This window comes from Macaca nemestrina, chromosome 7, assembly GCF_043159975.1.
Source record: "Macaca nemestrina isolate mMacNem1 chromosome 7, mMacNem.hap1, whole genome shotgun sequence".
NCBI classification, from domain to species: Eukaryota; Metazoa; Chordata; class Mammalia; order Primates; family Cercopithecidae; genus Macaca; species Macaca nemestrina.
The window spans coordinates 133,807,758-133,831,150 of NC_092131.1; the positions used below are offsets into that span (position 1 = coordinate 133,807,758).

General features: G+C 40.5%; 1 protein-coding gene across 2 annotated transcripts in view; it reads right to left on the bottom strand.

Moving 5' to 3' along the window:
- LOC105488018 (protein inhibitor of activated STAT 1) overlaps nucleotides 1-22,349 on the bottom strand; it is a 141,671-nt gene extending 119,322 nt beyond the window's left edge. Inside the window, exon 1 of one of the 2 annotated variants that reach the window (XM_011751672.2) lies at nucleotides 22,237-22,349. In XM_011751672.2, the coding sequence (XP_011749974.1) occupies nucleotides 22,237-22,260 (24 nt within the window). In that variant the 5' untranslated portion in view covers nucleotides 22,261-22,349. Of the gene's footprint in view, nucleotides 1-21,342; nucleotides 21,565-22,236 lie in introns of those variants that run through there. The other variant, XM_071101144.1, reaches the window with a different exon arrangement.
- Nucleotides 22,350-23,393: the final 1,044 nt, after the last annotated feature.

Below are 23,393 nucleotides of genomic sequence, written 5' to 3' on the forward strand. Positions count from 1 at the left end.
AATACTCCATCTAATATATGAAGTTTTACTCCAACTTTCTTGACTGACAGTCCCCCAGCCTCTGCTATAACACTTCTAAGAGTTCACAACCTTTAAAAGCTGCCCCATTAGTGAAATTGGGGCAGGAATTGAAAGTTCCCTTTAAAGTCTGACCAATGGTTCTAAAATTTCGTTCTCTTGGTATATCAGAATCGACTCTTAAAATGCTTAAAATGTGTTAAAAGGACTCCTTTCCTTCAACTAGCTAGACCCCTTCCCACTCCTGATCCTTCTCAAGCATTCTGCAGTTCATAGTACTCAGAAGTGAATGAAATAATCTAGATATGGTGTGACTAGTCCCAAACACAGCAGTATTACTATCCCTCCTAATATGAACATATTTTTACCAATATAACCTAAGAAGTCATTCACATTTTAGGTTTGTTTTATTTGGACAAGAGGGGATGTATGATATGTGTTATTCTTTCGTTTCAGCAGGGAGGGGGCTGCATCCACATCATCCTGTTGCTTATGTTAACTAAAACTGTTACTCTATCTTTTTCACATAAACGGCTACAGTATAAAGTCAAACCACCTTATCCTCGAATACAATTTTTGTTAATTTAAAAGTAGAACTTAACGTTTCATGCCACTAAACTTCATATTTTTCAGCTCTTCATTCCAGCCTTTCAAATCCCTTTTGAAAAACTGTTTCCTATACCCCTCTATCGTACAATTATCACAAAATGCGGTATATCATTGATTTTCCAGTTTATGTCCTCTCATAGACTTTGAGTTTTTCAAGAATAAATACTTATTTCCATATCCCCTATGCAAGTATAGTTAATGACACCAAGTAAGTGCCCAACAGATGATATGAATTCCTCTTCATCATCTTAATACACCCTTTCCAGTTCTGTGCCATATATAAAATCTGAGAATTGTGACCTTAAATATTCACCCAAGTCATCCTTAAGAACTTGGAATATGACAATGTCAACTCTCTAGGGCCCTGAGCATATCATAAGAGATTCTCCTCCAAGTAACAATAAAATTTAAGGCTACAAATAAGATTATTCAATATTTGCAATTAAGATGTCTCTTTTCTTAAGGATTCCCTTTTCTCCTAGGATGCTCTTTTCTCCTAGGATGCTCTTTTCTCCTAGGATGCTCTTTTCTCCTAGGATGCTCTTTTCTCCTAGGATGCTCTTTTCTCCTAGGATGCTCTTTTCTCCTAGGATTCCCCAGTCTTTTTTGTTGTTGTTCTTTGTTTTTATGAGACAGAGTCTCACTCTGTCGCCCAGGCTGGAGTGCAATGGCACGATCTCAGCAACCTGTGCCTCCTGGGTTCAAGCGATTCTCCTGCCTCAGCCTCCCAAGTAGCTGGGACTACAGGTGCATGTCACCACGCTCAGCTAATTTTTTGTATTTTTAGTAGAGACAGGGTTTCACTGTGTTAGCCAGGATGGTCTCGATCTCCTGACCTCATGATCCACCCACCTCGGTCTCCCAAAGTGCTGGGATTACAGGTGTGAGCCATCGCACCCAGCCTGATTCCCCTATCTTAAGGTAAAAATAAACATCTTCCAGAGGGCACAAGAAAATTAAGGTTATCATAGTTCAGTCCTGACTGATAAGTTTTAGACAGAAACAAGTTTTTAAAAAGATGTACACAAAAGTTCTAAAAGTCCTAGGTGGCCAGGCACGGTGGCTCACACCTGTAATCTCAATACTTTGGGAGGCCACGGCGGGCAGATCACCTGAGGCCAGGAGTTCAAGACCAGTCCGGCCAACATGGTGAAACCCTGTCTCCACTAAAAACATAAAAATTAACCAGGCATGGTGGTGGGCACCTGTAATCCCAGCTACTCAGGAGACTGAAGCAGGAAAATAACTTGAACACCGGGGGGCCGAGGTTGTAGTGAGCAGAGATCGCATCACTGCACTCCAGCCTGCACGACAGAGAAAAACTCCGTCGTCTTAAAAAAAAAAAAAAAAAAAAAAAAAAAGGTCCTAGGAATGATTCCTTACAGAGAAATGTTAAAAAGAAAAAAATAGGTTACAGCAAAAAGTTATTCAAGTCTTGCAATGACAGCTTGCCTAAATATTTTTTAAAATTCCATCAGAAGCCTATTAATGATAGCAACCCTTTCTTTTCTACACAGAATGGAACACTTTCACTTAATTATTCTACTAGTTATAGATAAGAGAAACAATTTCACAACAAAAGCATCCTTTAGTCTATGTAAAGTAAAACTGCTAACTTTCCATAAAACTTACGAGATCATTATGATCATTATCTTCAGAACAGATTATTATGATTAAAATTTAAGTTTTATGATTTAAAGTAACATTTACAAAGTTACTACAGTAGCAAAAGCAAGTTTAAAAAAATGTTTTGGCTGGGCACGGTGGCTCAGGCCTACAGTCCCAGCACTTTGGGAAGCCGAGGTGGGCAGATCGCCTTAGGTCAGGAGGTCGAGACCAGCCTGGCCAACACGGTGAAACCCCGTCTCTACTAAAAATACAAAAATTGGCCGGGTGTGGTGGTGGGCACCTGTAATTCCAGCTACTCAGGAGGCTGAGGCAGGAGAATTGCTCAAACCCGGGGCGGGGGGCGGGGGGCTGGGTGGGCGCAGAGGTTGCAGTGAGCTTCACTCCACTTCACTCCAGCCTGGGGGAAACAGAGAGACTCTGCCACAAAAAAAAAAAAAAAAAAAAAAGAAAGAAAGAAAGAAAATGTTTTTATTTTCTTTCAAAAATTCCATTAATGTGCATAAAAATACCTATTAAAGGTGAGGCCCATGAAAAAATATTACACATTCTTCCTGAAATTTATGGAAGAGAAGGAAAATGAGCTACTCACAAAACTCTGAGGCCAAAAACCCAGACTATACTTTTTAGCATCCATTTTAACATATCCAGAACATTAACCAAAAAAGCAAAAAGAAAAAAAAAAAAAAAGAATAGTAAAGTTACAGATAAGAACCAATTTTTTTAAAATGCACAAAAATAAAAAAAACAAAGTTTAGCTATCTACAACTTACTCTGTCAAAAAGAAAAAAAAGTTTAACTGTCCATGTCTAAAGGACAATTCATAAACTAGCCAAAAGAAGAAATGATCTGTGGTTATGGTTTTTTTTAGAAAAAGTCTTCTATCATTTGTGGACATTAGAAAGTGAAATAAAATATGAGTTTATCATAATCAGTCAAAAAGAACAATTACTGAAAACTCATTCTTAATACCATTCCTTGAACATATACCTAATCAAATTCCAGAGTACTTCTCCAACTACTCAATGCAGTCAATGTTCTTAAAAGTTAAAAATAAAAGTTACTTTACTTCCTGTAATCCCAGCACTTTGGGAGGCTACTCAGGAGGCTGAGGTGGGAGGATGGCTCGAGCCCAGCAGATCAAGCCTCTAGCCTGGGTGAAAGAGCATGACCCTGTCTAAAAATAAAAATTAAAATTAAAAAAATTAATTTATTTTTTAAAAAAGGAAAAAAAAGTAGAGATAAACTCTATGACAGAAGAGAAACAGTATCACTGAATCCTAAGTCTAAAGCAATCCTGCTTTCATTCAGCTGTCTTCCTGAGTGATCTCATTCACTCGTAACTTCAAAACGCCATCTCTAAATTAACAATATCCAAATCTTTATTTCCAGCCTAACCTCGGTCTCCTAAACTCCAAATCCATATCTACTAAACACCTCTCCTTTATGTCCCAGGAGTCATCAACTCAACATACTCAAACCTAACACATCAACTCTCTCCAAACCTTCCATCCACCTAATCACCCATCAATGCCAGAAGCTGCTACACCATCTTCTTGTTCACATCCAATCTATTTACTAAGTCCTGTCAATCTTAACACCTTAAAATGTCTTAGTCCCTATTACCACTCTAATTCAGAGTCTGCAAGAGACTCTTAACTTTTCTCCCTGCCTCCAATATTATCCTCTCCAAGTCATTCTCCTCACTATTGCCAGTGATCATTCTAAAATATAAATCTAATGATGTCACACTTGTGCTTAAACTTTTCCATGATCACCTACTGCACTCAGAGGTCCCAACTCCTTAGCATGACAACCGTAATCAATCTTTTAACCAACTCTCCATCTTCCAGGAAGCTCTTCTCCCCTCTCCCATCCCAGCCTTTTACTAGCTAACTCCAACTCATTTAGTTCTCAACTCTGATGTCACAACCTTTGGGATATTTTCCTTAATCCACTACTAACATTAAAAAAATTTACCCTTTTATGTGCTCTCCTCTTTAACTCAGTTTACCACTCTCATGCCATATGTAGAGAGGCCCTGTTTACTTGTCAATTCTTGATCCAAAATATATGCTCTGTCTATAGAGACTGTCTTGTTCATCGTCAATAAATATGAGGAACAACGGTTTGGCAACTGTTAATTATTACAAACCATATTGGTAATGCAAACCTATTAGAAATTATACATGTAACCTCTCACAAATAAGGACATTATATAAATGTGCCCAGTGCCTACTGAGCATACTGGCATCCAAACTCAGCAATTAGTGTTCAAACAATAATGTTTTAGTTTTAAGGGCTAAACTGAAGTTTATACTTAATCCTACAAAGAATAAGAAGTTATAAAAACACTTTCAACTGCAGAAAATGTTAAAGGGAGGAAACAGACATATAAAAAAATCAATCTAAATGAAGAGTAAATAATTTGAAAGGGGATGTAAGATAGACCAATTTAGAGGCTGTTTTATGAATACCAAATTGACACTACAAGAGTCTGAAATAGTGATGGTAACAACCAAGAAGGAAAGGAAGGCATAACATTAAGAAGATTTGAAAAGACTTGAATGTGAAGGAAGTCTGTAGTTCAGATGATTCAGAAACAGGGAAGTCTTCTTTGAGTACACTAACTCAGTCAGGTTTCCTGGTTAATGTTCTTACAGAATTCTGTCCCTTTGCTTTATAGCATTCAACACAGTTTCAGACTCACATGGTTTCAAAGTGGAAAATTCTCGTAACAATCTGGCCCCAACTTCCCATAACTCTTTTACACAGATATCCACATGTGGACCTAGTAGCTGTTCTGCAAACATACCTCAGTGTTTTCTCTCCTCATTACCTTTGCTCATGCTGTTCCCCCTGCTTCAAAAAATATCCCAGTAATCCTTTACTACCTTTAAAATCCCCTTTCTAAATTTTCTTTTATTAAAGACAGGGTCTCACTCTGTCACCTAGGTTGGAATGCAGTAGCATGATCATGGCTCACTGCAGCCTTGACCTCCCAGGCTCAAGCAGCCCTCCCAACTCAGCCTCCCAAGTAGCTGCGACTACAGATTCACGTTGCTCCCCATGGCTAATTTTTGTTTTTTGTAGAGTTGGCCAAGCTGGTCTCGAACTCCAGGCCTCAAGTGTTCCGCCCCACCTCAGCTTCCCAAAGTGCTGGGGTTATAGGTGTGAGCCACTGTGCCTGGCCACCAACTTCCAAAACTCTTCTAAGGCCCAGTTTGAAATAAGCTTAGCCAGAAGTGACCTCTTGCTCTTATGAATACATTGTTAACTACTTAGATTTACATGGTTGTTTTGTTGGTATTGCTTTCTATTATCATTTATCATTCTTCTCCTCAAAACAATGAAGCTGGCCGGGCGCAATGGCTCATGCCTGTAATCCCAGCACTTTGGGAGGCCAAGGCAGGTAGATCACAAGGTCAGGAGTTCAAGACCAGCCTGGCCAAGATGGTGAAACCCATCTCTGCTAAAAATACAAAAAATTAGCCAGGTGTGGTGGCACACGCCTGTAATCCCAGCTACTCAGGAGGCTGAGGCAGAGAACTGCTTAAACCTGGGGGGCAAATGTTGCAGTGAGTCAAGATCATGCCACTGCACTTTAGCCTGGGCGACAGAGTGAGACTCCATCAAAAAAAAAAGAAAAAAGAAAAAGAAAACAGGAATGAAGCAAACTCCCTGAGGTTAGCCACTCCGTGGAGGGAGGCAGGGGTGGGGGGCGGGGGTGAAAAGAAGGTCATTAATTCCAAGCACAAAGAACAGCAGAAGAGAAAGCACCAGGAACTCAATGAAAAATAAGCCTCAACGTCTACTCCCTCTCCCAAAGGATTCTGACACTGGGTTCTACAGACCCCTACAATTGTCCTCCCACCTAATCCCCATTCTACTTATGGGCAGTAATATCTCTAGAAAAGTGCTGTCCAAAGGAAATACGATGTCAGCTGCAAATGTTGAGACACATACGTAATTTTAAACGTGCTACTAGCCACATTTTAAAAAGTAAAAAGGCCAGGCATGGTGGCTCACGCCTGTAATCCTAATACTTTCAGAGGCTGAGATAGGATGATCACTTGAGCCCAGGAGCTCAAGACCAGCCTGGCCAACATAGTGAGACCACATTTCTATTTCAAAAACTTACAAGTAGGTAAAATTAATTTTAATGATATATATTTACTTAATCCAATAAGCCTAAAATATTATTTCAACATACAATCAATATCAATTATTAATGAGATATTTTCCATTATTTATTTCATACTATGTCTTCGAAATCCAGTACGTTTTACACTTACAGCAGATCTTAATTAGGACTAACCACATTTCAAGTTCTCAATATCCACACAGAACTAGTGGCTATAGTACTGGACAGCCCATCTTCTAGGTCATCCTGTCATTCACTGACGTAAAGTTTTAGTACCTGCCTTGGCCATACAGGCTCCAACTTAACTCCTCATCATTACTTTCCCCCTCAGCTACCCACTCCATGGGCCACATCCTAGACCTTTTCCAGCAGAACCTGCACCACCTTCAAAATCACTAATTTGAACATTCCATTTTCCAACTACAACCTCCTTTTCTTACTTGCTTCACTGCAAGAATTCAATTTCATAAAGATCTCTAATTCACTGATGCTGTCATGCCCTATTCATTGGCCCCAAACATTCCTTTGCAAAATTCCCTTGTCCCTCCATGTAGTTCCCACTTTGTAGGAGAAAAGAATGCATGCACTCATGCAGATGGATGTTATTTTACATCCACAGTTGTCAATCTCAATGGGCACAGGCATCTCAATAACTTTCCAGTGAGTCAGCAATCAAACTTCCTACAATAACTCTTTCATATCTTTTCTTTGCTCCTCCCACATCTCCTTCCTTCAAAAACTACCTTTAGGAAGCATGTTTAAAACAAATGACTATTAAACTTTAACAATGCATTTAACACTGTTATTTCATATTCAAGAAAACATTTCCCAAAATAAAGTTTTTGCTAATTATATAAAACATCTGTTCTCTATAAAAATTCAAATATGAAAAGGTACAAGAGAACCAAACTATTTTTCATATACTTACAGGAGTACTAGAATGTAATTTCACAAAAGCAAAAACTATTTCATTCCCAAATGACGTGTGAGCATTTAACGCAGCTGATTTGGCACATAAATCAGCACTCACTTTTATTGATGGAATGACTGGATAAGAACCTTGCTTTAAGTAAATGTGATACCAAAGGCCAAACAGGCAAAAGGAAGGAGGAGGGGAGAGGAGGGGAGAATGCTTATTTGTTTGCAAGATTTAGCAGAGAATACCTATAGCTGCAAAGAATACTTATAGGCCAGTAAAGGAGTAACTATTTTTAGGTTTTACTGAGAGTTTGTAAAATGTATCCATAAAAATAATGGACAAGGCCGGGTGCAGTGGCCCACGCCTGTAATCCCAGCACTCTGGGAGGCTGAGGTGGGCAGATCATGAGGTCAGGAGTTCCAGACCAGCCTGGCCAACATGGTGAAACCCCATTTCTACTAAAAATACAAAAATTAGCTGGGCAGAGTGGTGTGCGTCTGTAATCCCAGCTACTTGGGCAGCTGAGTCAGCAAAATGGCTTGAACCCAGGAGGTGGAGGTTGCAGTGAGCCGAGATTGTGCCACCGCACTCCAGCCTGGGTGACAGAGCAAGACTCCACCTCAAAAAAAAAAAAAAAAAAAAGGACAAAAACATTTAAAGTGTAATACAGAATTTAATGGTCTATGATTCTGCCAAAAAGCTGGACTTTTCTCATAACTCTGATGATTCAACTTCTTCGTGGATGACAGCATGGACACATACAAACCTGAGCACTTTTCAAGACTTAACCCAGGTGAGAGGCGGTGGCTCATAGTAATCCCAGCACTTTGGGAGGCTGAGGTGGGCAGATCACCTGAGGTCATGAGTTCTAAACCAGCCTGGCCAACATGGCAAAACCCCTTCTCTACTAAAAATACAAAAATTGGCCAAGCATGGTGGCAGACGCCTGTAATCCCAGCTACTTGGGAGGCTGAGGGTGGCGAATCACTTGAACCCAGGAGGCAGAGGTTGCAGTGAGCCAAGATTGCGCCATTGTACTCCAACCTGGGTGACAGGAGTGCAAACTCAGTCGCAAAAAAAAAAAGACTTAAGCCCGTGTAGATCACTGGGGTAATTAACTTAAGTCCCTTCTTCTACAAACATCATCAGATGTAATTACTGGAATCTATGAGCATGTATATTTGCCACGCTCTGTCCTTCAGGCTGGAGTACAGTGGCATAATCACAGCTCACTAGAGCCTCAACCTCAACCTCCTGGCTCAAGCGATCTTCCCACCTCAGCCTCCCGAGTAGCTGGGCCACAGGCACGCGCCTCAGCCAGCTAATTTTTATATTTTTTTTGTAGAGACAGGTTTTCGCCGTATCGCTCAGGCTGGTCTCAAACTCCTGCACTCAAGCAATCTGTGCACCTCAGCCTCCCAAAGTGCTGGCACTACAGGTGTGAGCCACCACGTCCACCCTATACATATTTTCAGGTCTCCAAAACTTTCCTCTCCACTTTCTGCTATGGAGAAATGTCACCCAGAGGCTTACTGGAACAACTGAACCAGAGAGGCTCCAGACTCAGACCAGCAGGGAGCTAAAATCAATGGTGAGGCACAAGTCTAAACATGCGGAGATTAAGCAAAGTCTGCATACTCATAAGTGGGACACCCTTCTCCTGCCTTGTTCCCCAAACATTATCAGCCAGGTTAAGTAGCCTCAACAAGAGATTGTAAAATTCCTCTCTGGAACAAATGGACAGACCTAGACCTACTCACACTTAAAAGACCATTAATCTTATTCCTGGGACTATCTAAATTCAGAGGTGAAGACTAATGGCAATTCTAAAATTCATGTTCTTTTCCCTGATCATGATTCAATTAGACACAAAATACTATACTTTTTTTAAAGGTCTTTAACCTTTAAGATGCTACCTGATTTTGAAATCACATATTAGAGTAACTTCTGGAACAAAAATATTCCTTTTCCAGTCTTACTCTGACACCCTGGGGAAAGATGTTTAAGGAACAGAGGCTGGAGTTTTTCACACACCACTCTAAAGAAATGCAGAAAGAAACTGAAAAGCATTCAGAGTCTTACAATTTCTAGGTCCTGTTTCATGTTTATCCCACAAAAGGGAAAGGAAAAAAACAAAATAGGCAGAATGCAAATCAATCATAAATATTTGGTAAGAGCTAAGCTCTGCTGGAGAGGAAATTATTGGCTAACATTAAGTTAGGGAATTTTTCATTTATTCATGTGATTCTTGTATTTTACTACAGAAAAAGCAATCAGGCCGGGCATGGTGGCTCACACCTGTAATCCCAGAACTTTGGAAGTCTGAGGCGGGTGGATGACCTGAGGTCAACAGTTCAAGACCAGCCTGGCCAACATGGTGAAACCCCGTCTCTACTAAAAACATAAATATTAGCTGAGCACAGTGGTGAGCATCTGTAATCCCAGCTACTCGGGAGGCTGAAGCAGGAGAATTGCTTGAATGCAGGAGGCGGAGTTTGTGGTGAGCCGAGATCACCTGGCCTGGGCAACAGAGTGAGACTCCATCTCAAAAAAAAAAAAAAAGAAAAAACCAAAAAACATAACCTTGAAAAAATAAAAAGTTATATATATTTCCCACACCATTACTGATTAAAAGTACTTCAAGCCAGGTGCGGTGGCTCAACACCTTGAATTCTAACACTTTTGGGAGGCTGAGGCATAAGGATCACGTGATTCTGAGAGTTTGAGAGCAGCCTGAGCAACATGGCAAGACCCCATCTCTATTAAAAAAAAAAAAAAAAAGTTTTTAGTCAGCTGAGCATGGTGGCATGCACCTGAAGTCCTAGCTACTCAGGAGGCTGAGGTGGAAGGCTCACTTGAGCCCAGGAGTTCGAGGCTGTAGTGAGCCATAATAATACCACTGCACTCCAGCCTGAGCAAGAGAGTGAGACCCTGCATCCAAAAAAAAAAAAAAAAAAAGTACTTCAAGCACATTCATTCAGTGCAATGCAAGCTACTACCGCTTAGCATTACTTAGAGAGATACAGGATCTAATTAAATAACCCTGCTTAGCAAACTGCCTTCTAAGAGGATCACTAGAAGTAAACTTTTTCTTTTTTTTTTTTTTTTTCTTGAGACAGGGTCTCACTCTGTCACCTAGTTAGAGTGCAGTGGATCTCAGTTCACTGCTACCTCCATCTCCCAGGATCAAGCAATCCTCCCACTTCAGCCTCCCAAGCAGTTGGAACCACAGGTGTGCATCAACATGCCCAGCTAATTTTTTGTATTTTGATAGAGATGTGGTTTTGCCATGTTGTCCAGGCTGGTCTGGAACTCCTGAGCTCAATCACTCTGCCTGCCTTGGCCTCCCAAAGCACTGGGATTACAGGTGTGAGCCACTGCTCCCAGCCTTATTTTTCTTTTTAAGTTACAAAAAATACCACGAGTGAGAAGGTGAAAGGGATCGTCCCATTTTAAATTATGCACTGCTGTACTGTAAATTTTAAATTTAAAAAAGATCAAGTTTTCAAAGTTTTTGCTCTTGGGACTCTTTTATACTCTTGAAAGTGGAGGACCACTGCCCCCCCCAAAAAAAACTTTATGCTGATTACATCTATCAATATTTACTGTATTTGCAGTTAAAGCAGAAAACTTTAAAATATTTGTCATTAAAAAAATAATAATAGCTGGGCAAGGTGTCTCACGCCTGTAATCTTAACACTTTGGGAGGCCGAGGCAGGCGATCACTCGAGCCCCCAACTTCAAGATGAGCCTGGGCAACATGGCAAAGCCCATCTCAAAAAATAAATTAATTAATTAATCCATTACTTGTTAACATACATCTTGTATTTAAAATATATTTTTAATAAAAATTAGAGGACTATCACAGTTTTACATTTTTGCAAATCTCTTTAACATCTAGCTTAATAAAGACATCCTGATTCTCACATCTACTTTCCCATTCAGTCTGTGTATTAGATTACTTTGAAGAATATAAAGGAAATCTAGCCTTATGAAGCTCTATAGAGTTTGGAAAAAATAGAGTATTTTTATTAAAATGCTCTAGCTTTTTCAGATAACTTTTGATATTCTTTGATCCTTCACTGAAACTCAACAAATGGCAGGTTCTTAAAGGCTGCTGCAATGCAGGAATCTGAAACCATATCAATGAATATTTCCCACTCTGATAAACTGAAATTCATTGGTCTATCTTCCATTTCCAATGGATCTTTTCATCCAGGCATGATTTTGTAATATCATGCATTGGTTATTGGGAAAATATTAGTTCACTGAGTTACGCAGTTCTTCCAAATGTTGACATATTTCACTATGCAACTTCAACATAACACATTCATTAATATCACACTGATCTTATCAAAAAAGTCAAGTATTGGGAAACTGTCAAGCTCACAGTGGCAAATACGTCTTCCAAAGTTCTATTTTCACTTGAAAGCTTAAATTTTATCATTAGTAACAAATATTGTCAGTTGTTTTCCTTGCAGTGACAGGCGCACTTTGTTTATTTTCATGAAAATGTATGCCAAATACCCAAGTCTGTATAACCATACTTTGCCAGCCATTTTTTTCAAGTAAAAATGGTATTCCATTTAAAAAGCTCACAACTCAACTCCAGAAGTTCTTTTCCCTGAGTTAACCATCAGATTTGATATTCAATAAAGTGTTTTACAGGTACTTTTCATTTCATCATACAAAATATATTTTAAAATGTACTCAACGACTGAGATACAATAAAATTAGTAAGTTTTATTGTTTCATCAAGGACATAAAGTTTAACTGGCATGTTTTTTTAATTCCAAGTACATAGTGATGAACAACACAGCTACTAGCACGATTTAGTGCCACTGCCTTAATTTGTGCCAAGGTGCTGGCGGTTTTACCCACCAATGATTTTGCAAATGTCAGCACAGCAAATAATGCCTTACTATTATAAGGAAAATCATTTTGACCTGGAGAACATCCAGAAAAACTTCAGGAATCACCAGGGGCCTGAGAAACAAACTTTGAAAACCTCTGTAATAACCGATGCATTACTTGTATAATTTTTAAAAAGATAATTTTTACTAAACATTCCACTATAACAGAAATATTTAAATAAATATACACACACGTGATAATATACTAAAATCACCAATAACCCGGTACCTCATACACAGCAGATACCCAAAAATATAATAAATAACAGAATGTGATAATTCTTGAATAAATAACAATTACTGAGAATCTACTATAAGCCAGTTTCTGAGCCAGTTCTGTGCCTCTTCAGTCCCCTTCTTGGGTAACTTACAGAAGCCCATAGACCAGAATGATGATTTTAACATATGAGAAAAAATATTTACTCTGAAATCTTTCCAATCTTTAAGATTAGACTTGCATGACTGCAAGAAAAAGTCTTAAAATTCACCATAAAGCACAAGATAGCATGTTAAGTTCTATTTTAAGCACTATGCCATGAGCTTTTTTAAAAACAGGCTTGCTCACATTCAGAAACCCAAAGACAAAATGAAATGCTTTGGCTGTGCACTGCCAGAACTGCATAAAGACGCTGCATTCCATTTCTCCTCAAGCTATACAACCCTTACCTGTGATGTTTTCATTCCTATTGTTAAGTGAAACTCCAGCATTAATACTATAGAGGTTACATTAAATGTGGCAATTATCTTTTTAAAAAACCCAGTAGTGTATAGCAAAACCATCAAAACAAGTTCTTAAGAACTTTTAACCATATACATTGATAAATTCAAGCGGTAAATCTCTATAAACATACATATGGAATATTATGCACTGTTAAAAAGAATGAAACCATCTCATTGTTTGGACATGTCCTGGAAAGAGCTTCACTATTTATTGTGAAAAAAAGCAAATTGTAGGATGTTATGTATAGTATGATCTCACTTATGGTTTTAGGAAAGATATTTATGTACATGTACATTCACTTAAGTTCCTTCTGTGTGTCTAGTTTTGTTCTCATCTAGACATACACACACACAATAAATTAAAAATATTATACAGACATACACATTTAAATGCCCATGCAGAGAAAAAAAAGAATACAAGGCCAGACACAAAAAGCGACATATTTTTATTCCATTTATATTAAATGTCCAAAATAGGCAAGTCTACAGAGACTGAAAATAGATTATCAGTTGCCTAGGGCTAAGAGTGAGGTAAGGTTTAGGAAGGAGATTATGCTAAAAGGATGTAGTTGCTTTTTGAGGTGAAAAAATATTCTAGAACTGATTGTGGTTAATGGTTACACAACTTTGTGAATATACCAAAAACCACCTGATTGTGCACTTTAAATAGGTGAACTGTAATGGGATATGTTGATTTTATCTCAATAAGGCTGTTACCTCCCCCTGCCCACCCAAATAAGAATACACAGATATACACCAAAGTGATTGCCTCTAAGAATGAAGATGATGAGGTCTTTCCATTTTTACCCTATTTACAGTTAGATTATTACAATGAGAATTGTATTCATTTATTATCTCTATAACGTAAAATAATGTAAAAGGTAAATCTAAAACAGTCCTTCATAAATTATTCTGGATTTAATGTTATTCAAGTTCATCTAAGCAGCAACAAGAAAAAAGAGCGAAGATACGACCCTAAGAATATTTTCAATTTAGATTGTCTTACAAACAACAGCATCAGGCCCCACTCTCTGACAGAAACAAATCTTGAACATAATTTGTTCATCTGACACATGTATATTAAAAACACCTACTGTGTCCACAGAGTAGGGATGGGAGAATGGAGGGGGGTACAAACAGAACACAAGCCAACAAAAAGACGCAAACGAACAGCTCTGGCTTTAAGTTAAGGGCTTTTGCTATATAGCTGAAGAGACAAAACACACACACAAAGTGGACTGGGGTCAGACTATAGAAAATCTTGAATACTAGACTTAGAACTAAGACTTTATCCAGTTTTTGATGGAAAGCTATTCAAAGTTTTTATAGATAGGAGTGACAGAATGAAAGGAGTGTTTTGGTGAAATTAACCCAGCAACCAAAGGGGGGAAACTGAAAGCAGTGAATAGCAGAAAAGGTAAGAAAGAGATGAAGTTTTCAAAAATAGGAACATTTTACAACAGTCCTGTGAGAGTTACTGATACCTCCATTACTAATTAATGTTCAAAGGATTTTAATGTTTGTTTTGTCTGCTTGATCTAAGGAAAAGCTGAAAAAAAAGGTGGTTTCTTCATTTTGATGAATTTTAGAAGTTCATAGCTAAGACTGAAGATTTACCAGAAAACTCTGAAGGAACCTTTCTAGGGAATTATCTTTTCATGTGACACTACTGAAACCAAGAGTACAGGGAATCAAAAGTAACAGGAGTTGCACAATTTTTAACATGGAAGGGCAAGTATAGTCACAAACATCTAACAAAAAGTGCAGTGGCAATTAGTACTACTTCTGAAATTGATAGTTAATGACAACTAAGTACTTAAAAATTGTCTCTACTGCCTATTTCAAAGAAATTCTAAAGATAAAATGTTACATAAATGCAGATTTAGGTGAAGACCAAATTCTAAGGAATCAAATTTAGAGTACGATCAATTTCCTCAAGTTCCTTCCACATGCGCTACTTTTCAGATGTTGCACAAACAGCATGTTAATTCACATATGCATTTACTAATCGGTTTAACTCCTAAAGGTTTTTACTAAAAATAAAAATGCTTTCATTGCCTATGTTAACTTTCTAAAACCAGATCCTGGGCCAGGCGCAGTGGCTCACGCCTATAATCCCCGCACCTTGGGAGGCCAAGGCAGGTGGATCACAAGGTCAAGAGATTGAGACCAACCTGGCCAACATGGTGAAACCCTGTCTCTACTAAAAATACAAAAATTAGCTGGACGTGGTGGCACCTGTCCATAATCCCAGCTACTTGGGAGGCTGAGGCAGGAGAATTGCTTGAACCTGGGAGGCAGAGGTTGCAGATCCTTGAAACAATGTTACCTCCCAATTTAATACTATGGCAACACTTTGTTTTGAGATTAAAAATATGAGTAAAGCAAAGTCTTATTTCCATTTTCTCTATATTAATGTTCAGTATAGTGTTTGGTTTTTGGGGGATTTTTTTTTTTTTTTTTTTGAGACAGAGTCTTACTCTGTCGCCCAGCCTGGAGTACAGGGGCACGATCTCGGCTCTCTGCAACCTCCACCTCCCGGGTTCAAGCAATTCTCCTGCCTCAGCCTCCTGAGTAGCTGAGATTACAGGTGCGCACCACCACGCCCAGCTAATTTTTGTATTTTTAGTAGTGACAGGGTTTCACCATGTTGGTCAGGCTGGTCTCGAACTCCTGACCTCGTGATCCGCCTGCCTTGGCTCCCAAAGTGCTGGGATTACCATGCCTGGCAATATTCAATATAGTTTTAAAATGCCAGTTAAGGCCGGGCACCGTGGCTCAAGCCTGTAATCCCAGCACTTAGGGAGGCCGAGGTGGGCGGATCACGAGGTCAGGAGATCGAGACCATCCTGGCTAACACGGCGAAACCTCATCTCTACTAAAAATACAAAAAACTAGCCGGGAGTGGTGGCAGGCACCTGTAGTCCCAGCTACTCGGGAGGCTGAGGCAGGAGAATCACTTGAACAAAGGAAGCAGAGATCGCAGTGAGCCAAGATCTCGCCATTGCACTCCAGCCTGGGCGACAGAGTGCGACTCCATCTCAAAAAAAAAAAAAAAAAATGCCAGTTAAAAACTGACAAGCATCGGCTAGGCGTGGTAGCTCACACCTGTAATCCCAGCACTTTGGGAGGCCGAGGCAGGTGGATCACGAAGTCAGGAGATGGAGACTATCCTGGCTAACACGGTGAAACCCCGTCTCTACTAAAAATACAAAAAATTAGCTGGACGTGGTAGCTGGTGCCTGTAATCCCAGCTACTCAGGAGGCTGAGGAGAATGGCGTGAACACGGGAGGCGGAGCTTGCAGTGAGCTGAGACTGTGCGACTGCACTCCAGCCTGGGCCACAGAGAAAGACTCCGTCTCAAAAAAACAAACAAACAAAAAAAACTGATAAGCATCTAAATAAGGTACAAAAACTTGCAATATTTGATCACTGTGATATAATTTCCAAAATCAAACATACTTGCATACTTCAAATTCTACTATTCATAGAATAGTATGAATAGATTATAAAATACTATTTCACAAGCAGTTTCATACTTTATCAAACATTCTGATGCCGAAGTAATGTTTGCTTACATTTTGTAAAACCTGTATCTGCCATCATTTAATAATCTTATCTCACACATTACAGAAACATAAACAAAAGCTATGACAATGAACAAACCAAGAATGACTAATTTATTTCTCTGAAAACATTTTATCTAACTTGCAGAGTGGGCGCAGTGGCACAGTGCCTCACACCTGTAAAAACCATTTGCAGGCTGAGCACAGTGGCAGAGTGCCTCACACCTGTAATCCCAACACTTTGGGAGGCCGAGGCAGCATTGCTTGAGGCCAGGAGTTTGAGACCAGCCTGGGCAACACAGCGAGACCCCTGTCTCTAGAAAAATAAAAGAAACATTTGTATTGCTTTCTTTTTTTTTTGAGACAGAATCTCACACTGTCACCCAGGCTGGAGTCCAGTGGCACAATCTCGCTGCCACCTCTGTCTCCCAGGTTCAAGCAATTCTCCTGCCTCAGCCTCCTGAGTAGCTGAGATTACAGGCGCCCGCCACCATGCCCAGTTAATTGTTTGTATTTTTAGTAGAGATGGGGTTTCACTATGTTGGTCAGGCTGGTCTTGAACTCCTGACCTCGTGATCCACCCGCCTTGGCCTCCCAAGGTGTTGGGATTACAGGCATGAGCTGTGAGTCACGGTGTCCAGCCTGCACTGCTTTCTAAAGCACAAAAAAGATCTGTCATATCAATATATTTAGTTAAAATAAAACATCTGCAAACTTTGGTACAAGGCTGCAAAGACACTGCAAAAAAAGTAGAATAATCTAAGCCTGGCACGGTGGTTCACGCCTGTAATCCCAGCACTTTGGGAGGCCGAGATGGACGAATCACAAGGTCAGGAGATCGAGACCATCCTGACTAACACGGTGAAACCCCATCTCTACTAAAAAAATACAAAAAAATTAGCAGGGTGTAGTGGCGGGTGCCTATAGTCCCAGCTACTCCAGAGGTTTAGGCAGGAGAATGGTGTGAACCCGGCAGGTGGAGCTTGCAGTGAGTCAAGATCATGCCACTGCACCCCAGCCTGGGCAACAGAGCAAGACTCCGTCTCAAAATAACAAAACAAAACAAAAAAGTAGACTAATCTGATAGGGACTATTTGAACAAAATACAATGTAAGCTTTCAAATGATCGTACAGTCCTGTATTTACTAATCTGGATAGACATGAAAATAGCAGATTATAAATAAAAAATAGTGTTGTATCTTTTTGTGATGAATATACATATACATATGCTCACAGAGAGAAAATCTAAATGCATAAATACCCAGATGTTAACCATGATATTTCTGAGTGTTGGGGATACAGGTACTGTTTATTTTTCTGCTTACTTTTCAGATTCTCTGAAATTTTCCCAAGCAAAATGACACTTACAAAAATTAATGTGTATGATTCCAACTAACAAACTCCAAACTTTTTGAAAGGACGCTTGCAAAATGCCCTAGGAATATCCAAAAATACCCTAGCATAGAGCTTTCCCAAAAGGGAAAGTATCAGCAACAACATAAGTAGAAATTTTTGTGAACTGGGCACCCTAGAGGACTCCAGGTCTGCTGCAGTACCTTTAAGGAGGCCTACACAAGACGTAGGCTCAAGTCCCTGCCACTTTTATTTGTATGACCTTGCAATAGTCACTTACCCTTTCTGGGCTCACTTTCTCTATCTATAAAAAGGATTTAGTTATCACTCGCCTTTCCTACCTCAAAGAACTGCTGGAAAGATCAAAAGAGATAATGCAATATATTATGAACTGCAAAGTACTATATAAATAAGATATTATTATTCAAACATTAAAAAAGCAAGATGCTTCATGCCAGGGTCAAATACTTCAGAAAACACCACAGCCAACTCTATGAAGTAATGAATCCGTTTTTGGTCATTGTTTTTTAAAGGCTACATCTCATCATAAACACCCAGTTTTTCTGGGACTTGGATACTTTTTCCCAGTTCCCACTACAACCATTGGCCACTTTATTTTCTTATCCCTGGTTACCAGCAAGAAAGGGTACAAATTATACTAAACTCAAAAGCCTCAGCAAGAACCCTGGAGCAGCATGCTGATGGAGTTCACCAGGAGAAACCCAAGGTTAATCAGCTATGGACTCAAGCACTACTGCAATCAACAGGGATTACAAGAGACTCTTTGAAGAGAAAGACAATGCAATCGCCCAGGAGAAAACGGTGGATAAAAAGAAGGCAGTATTTCAAAACAATCATATGAAATACTTAGAAACTATACTGTAGTATTTTATAAACTATACTGTAGTGTTTTTTAAATACTGTTCATAAAAATAATGACATAAAACAAAAGCCATCTAAATGTGGCACTTGACAAAAGCAAGTTACAGAGATTCAAATCAAATCCATGAATAAACTGTCAGACGTACTTGCCTCTATCTGAAATAAAAGCAGACAAATTACAGCGTAAGGATCAAAATTAAGTGGCTATTTCTTGAAAATAAAGAGGCAGAAAAGAGCAATAGAATTCACTGACACACTTATAGGAACTTTTATAATTATGGTTTCTCTTTCCATTTAATTTAATTATTTACTCCACTAAAATGACGATGAGCTTCTTCTCTCCCACTCTTCTTCCTGTAAATTAAAATGGCAATATAATTTGGTTTGAGTTTTACTCCAAAAAAAAACCATATTTTTTTTAAAAGTACTTTAAGAGGAGCTGCATGAAGCTGTCAGCTTATTAACCACCAAGATCATCTGGCCATCACACCCTCCTGCTTCTAAGTTCCTAAAGATGACAAAATACCCTCCACATTCTTAAAATGTCATTTATGGGTATTCCCCTAATGAAAAATTAAGCCTTTCATAAACAAATGTGCATAGAGAATTCATTTTGATATGTATGATTCACAATCTAATTTTTATTGGCAATATCTTGAAGTGTTGCAGCTTGCACAATTCCTACAGGGGATAAAGATCTATCCGTTTTTCCCATCTGATCTTTGCAGATTTCTTATAGATTTAAAAGGACTCACTAAAAAAGCCATGAGGAAAATAATTATGAATACACAGCAAAATGAAGTATGGGGCTGAAACCTAAAATAATGAAAAGTCACTGAATGTTATGCAAAGCTTCACAGTTGAAGTACTCTATTCCCATTTAAAATTTCAAAAAAACTAGATTTTCTTCTTCTTACTGATTTTTCGTATATTAGGAATGCATATTTACCTCCAAAAAATCACAAACAAAAAGCCTTCCGAAAATATCATTTCCAAAAGGAGTATCTGCCAAACCTTACTGCACAGAAAATTATATATACACATTCTTTTTTAACACATTCTCAAATAACTATGGTAGGCGTTCCTGAGATCACCTCCTCCACCCCCCAAAAAAAGAACAGCAAATCTAACCACAATAAAGTATTAACCAAATTTTTTTAATGCAGTTATCACCAGCTAAGCAATTTATCACACAGCTCCTCAAAGTCTCAGACACACACAATGACATACCAACATGTCAAAACAGTTATTATAATTTGAAAAATTATACAACAGGAACATAAAAGTAGAAAAAAAAAACTTCCTCTGGAAAAACTCAAGTAGATTTGGGAGAGAGCAAAAAATGAGACTAATTTTAGAAAAATAACATTTCTTCAAGTGTTTGGTGTTTATCTGATACTGGTTCACTTTCGTAAAGAGAAACTTTACCTAACAAGACTCACACCAGGGATCTGATCCATCCCCAAAGGCACTTTCTTAAAATGAGAAAGAACAAAGAAGGAAATCTCTCAGCATGTGCTTTCCATACTAGTTTCTTTGGACAGCATCAAGAGTGACAATATAGTCTGCACAAGCTTTTCGGCTTTATTCTATGGTCCATGTATAACAACTGATTAGCTATCATTCAAAAGAACTCCTAACAAAATAAATATTAGAAGGCAAAGATCACAGCAACATGATGACTCTATCATAAGAGAAAAATCATAGAAAACATGTCTTAAAGTTGTGTGCTTTTTTTTTATTTCAAGGGTTAACTATCTCCAAATATTCAAATTCCTAAGGCTTTCTCATTTCAGTCAATAGTTTGAAACTGGAGAAAACCCAAAACCATCCATTCTAAATCTGCTCTCCCTTAAATAAAGTTGTAATTATAAGTACATTTTAAAAGAATGACACTCAAAGCCAATACTTTAATACATAAATCTTGGAGTGTAAACATTGTGAAGTTATTAGGAGAAAAGATCTTTCGGTGAGGATATTCCACAGGAAAAACTCTACAGAATCAAATCTGGCATTTGGTTGTTCTAGAAGTTGTCGTTTCATTATAACGGAGAAAAAAATTAAATAATTTGTATTAATTATAAAAAGAAGACTCTCTCCAAAGATTTACAATTGTATATCCCAATCTCCACTCTGACAGAGATGTCAGTTCTCTGGGTCGAGACATAACCAGCTGCTGGGTTCACACACACAGGAAGCCACAGAGAAGATCGCGTTCAGAGCCTCGAAATAATACGCGTTAGTTAAGAACTGCCTGCTACTAAACCAAAATTATTCAAGCGGAGCCCCATTTGTCACAATCCAATCATAAGGGTTCCACCCCCCCTCCCCCAACTGCTTGTGTAGTGGTATATCTGCTTCGGTAAAGAAGCCATCATCAGGTAAAGATTGGGGTGGGAGAAAAGCGGGGAAAAGGGGGCACCCTTTCATCTAATTTCGTGAGGCGTGAGTAATTGGTACAGTTAAGAGGAACGTTCTATTTATCGGGGGTTAGAGTAGCATGAGGGGAGAATTTCGTTCAAATCAACATGGCCAGCAAGATGTCCCTACAAACAAAAGGCAATGGGGGGATATAAACACGAACCATTCACCTCCATCAGCTACAGCATCGCCATCATGGTGTGTGCAGAGACCCCCAAAGGCTCCTCTTACCCTCCACACCAGCCAAGGCAAGAGAAGGGAGAGAGGTAGCTACATCCCCCTCTCCCAACACTGCTTCCAAAGACACACTCTTCGAGGGGGTTTCTCCCCTCGGCTGCCCGGAATCAGAGAGAGAGTAACGTCCCGCCCAGGCTGACTCTCCCCCGCTACCTCTCAGCCGAACCCCAATGCCGGCCCGGGGCTCGCTAAACTTTACCAGAGCTTCTCCCCCAGATCCCCACCCTATCGCCCCGGGATCGCGCTTCCCTCAAGCGGGGCACCCCAGGCGCTTCCTGAAAGCGAGCAGCCGGGGAGAGCCGAGTCCGGGGCGGGGGCGACAGGGATCCACGGAGGGGCGGGGCGGCCGGAGCCAAGTTCCCGGGGGTCTGAGAAGAGCGCCTGACAGGAGCCCGGGACTGCAAAGGAGGAAGAGGAAGCGGCCACGGGGAGCTTTCCCAATCCCCCCTACAAGAGCACCCTGCCCCCAGCCCCAGCTCCCCATGGGGGGCGGGGAGGCTAACTAGAAGGTGAAAAAGCCGAGCCCAGGAGACAGCTGCAGCCCCTACCTCCCGATTCCCTATCTCTTCCCCCGCCACCCCCGCCAGAGGCGCCCACAACAATAACACGCCGGGGACGACCCGTCAGCGCCCCCGAGGCACCCGGGGCCCGCGGCCCGCCGCAGGCGGGCCCCCTCTGCTGAGACCGGGCGCGCCTCTCTCCCTACAACTCCAGGCCCGGGTGGAGTCAGGCCCGAGCGGCCCCCCAGGGTCGGACCCATCCCCCCAGGCACCAGAGGCGCCGTCTCCGCGGCCGAATATTAGAAGTGAATTCGAGCTGCGCTTTACCTTTAGTTCCGCACTGTCCGCCATCTTGCGTCTGTCAGCGCAAGCGCAGTGAACCTCGCCGGGGGCCGCCGCTAGACCCGCCCCTCTAGCCGGCCTGGCCCCGCCCCGGCCCGCCCCTCCACCTTCCCAGCCCGCCTCTGGCCTCCGCCCCGCTTAGGGCGCTCGAAGCCCCGCCCCGGACACGTACAACTGCGAGACAGGCACGTTCTATTTAAATAATGGCGCCAAGCGGCGAGGTTTGACAGTTACTACCCCCTCGGCTTCCCAGCCCCCCCATCCTCGCTCGGCCAGCGCCTCCCGGGAAGGGCAGGGGCGAGAGGGATGCTGGCCTGAGCCCCATCTCTCCGCGGTCCGTGGAACGCTTCTGCATAGCTTCGACGCCTACGGTCACAGAAACAATGCTGTCCTCCAACCCCTAATAAGCAAGGCTTTTTCAGCACCTGCTACTTGCGAGGCTACCAGTGGGCTAAAAATAGAAATCCATTACATTTAAGGGGCCCTTAATGAAGCATTTCTAGCATTATTGGCTCAGATCCTCCTCTTGATAACGCGGTGAGGTAGGCAAGGAAGAGATAATTCCCAGGGTATAGATTCAGAAATGAAAGCTCAGAAAGGAAAAGTGACTTGCACAAACAAGAATTTTTGCGAGGTGGCGTAAGACAAAATTTTGAAGGTGTTCATTAACATTTTTGTTTAAAAAAAATGTATTTAGTGACTATCTGTTGGCTTTGTGCTAACGGCTAAATATACATTGGGGAATCAAAGTCCCTGCCCTTCTGTAGTTCTCTAATGGGGAATCAGACAAGTGAACGAACAAAGATACAATTTCAAATGTTATTTTTTGAGTACCAGAAGGGAGCAAACGGTCCATTGAGAAAGAAGAAGGGTTTGGGAGATGTACTTAATTCTGGGAGAGTTTTATCCACTAAATTGACATTTAAGTAGACTTGATGAAAGGATTATTTCATTCTTTTTTGTCTCTACTAAAAGCCTTCTGGGCCGGGCGCGGTGGCTCAAGCCTGTAATCCCAGCACTTTGGGAGGCCTAGACGGGCGGATCACGAGGTCAGGAGATCGAGACCATCCTTGCTAACACGGTGACACCCCGTATCTACTAAAAAATACAAAAAAACTAGCCGGGCGAGGTGGCGGGCGTCT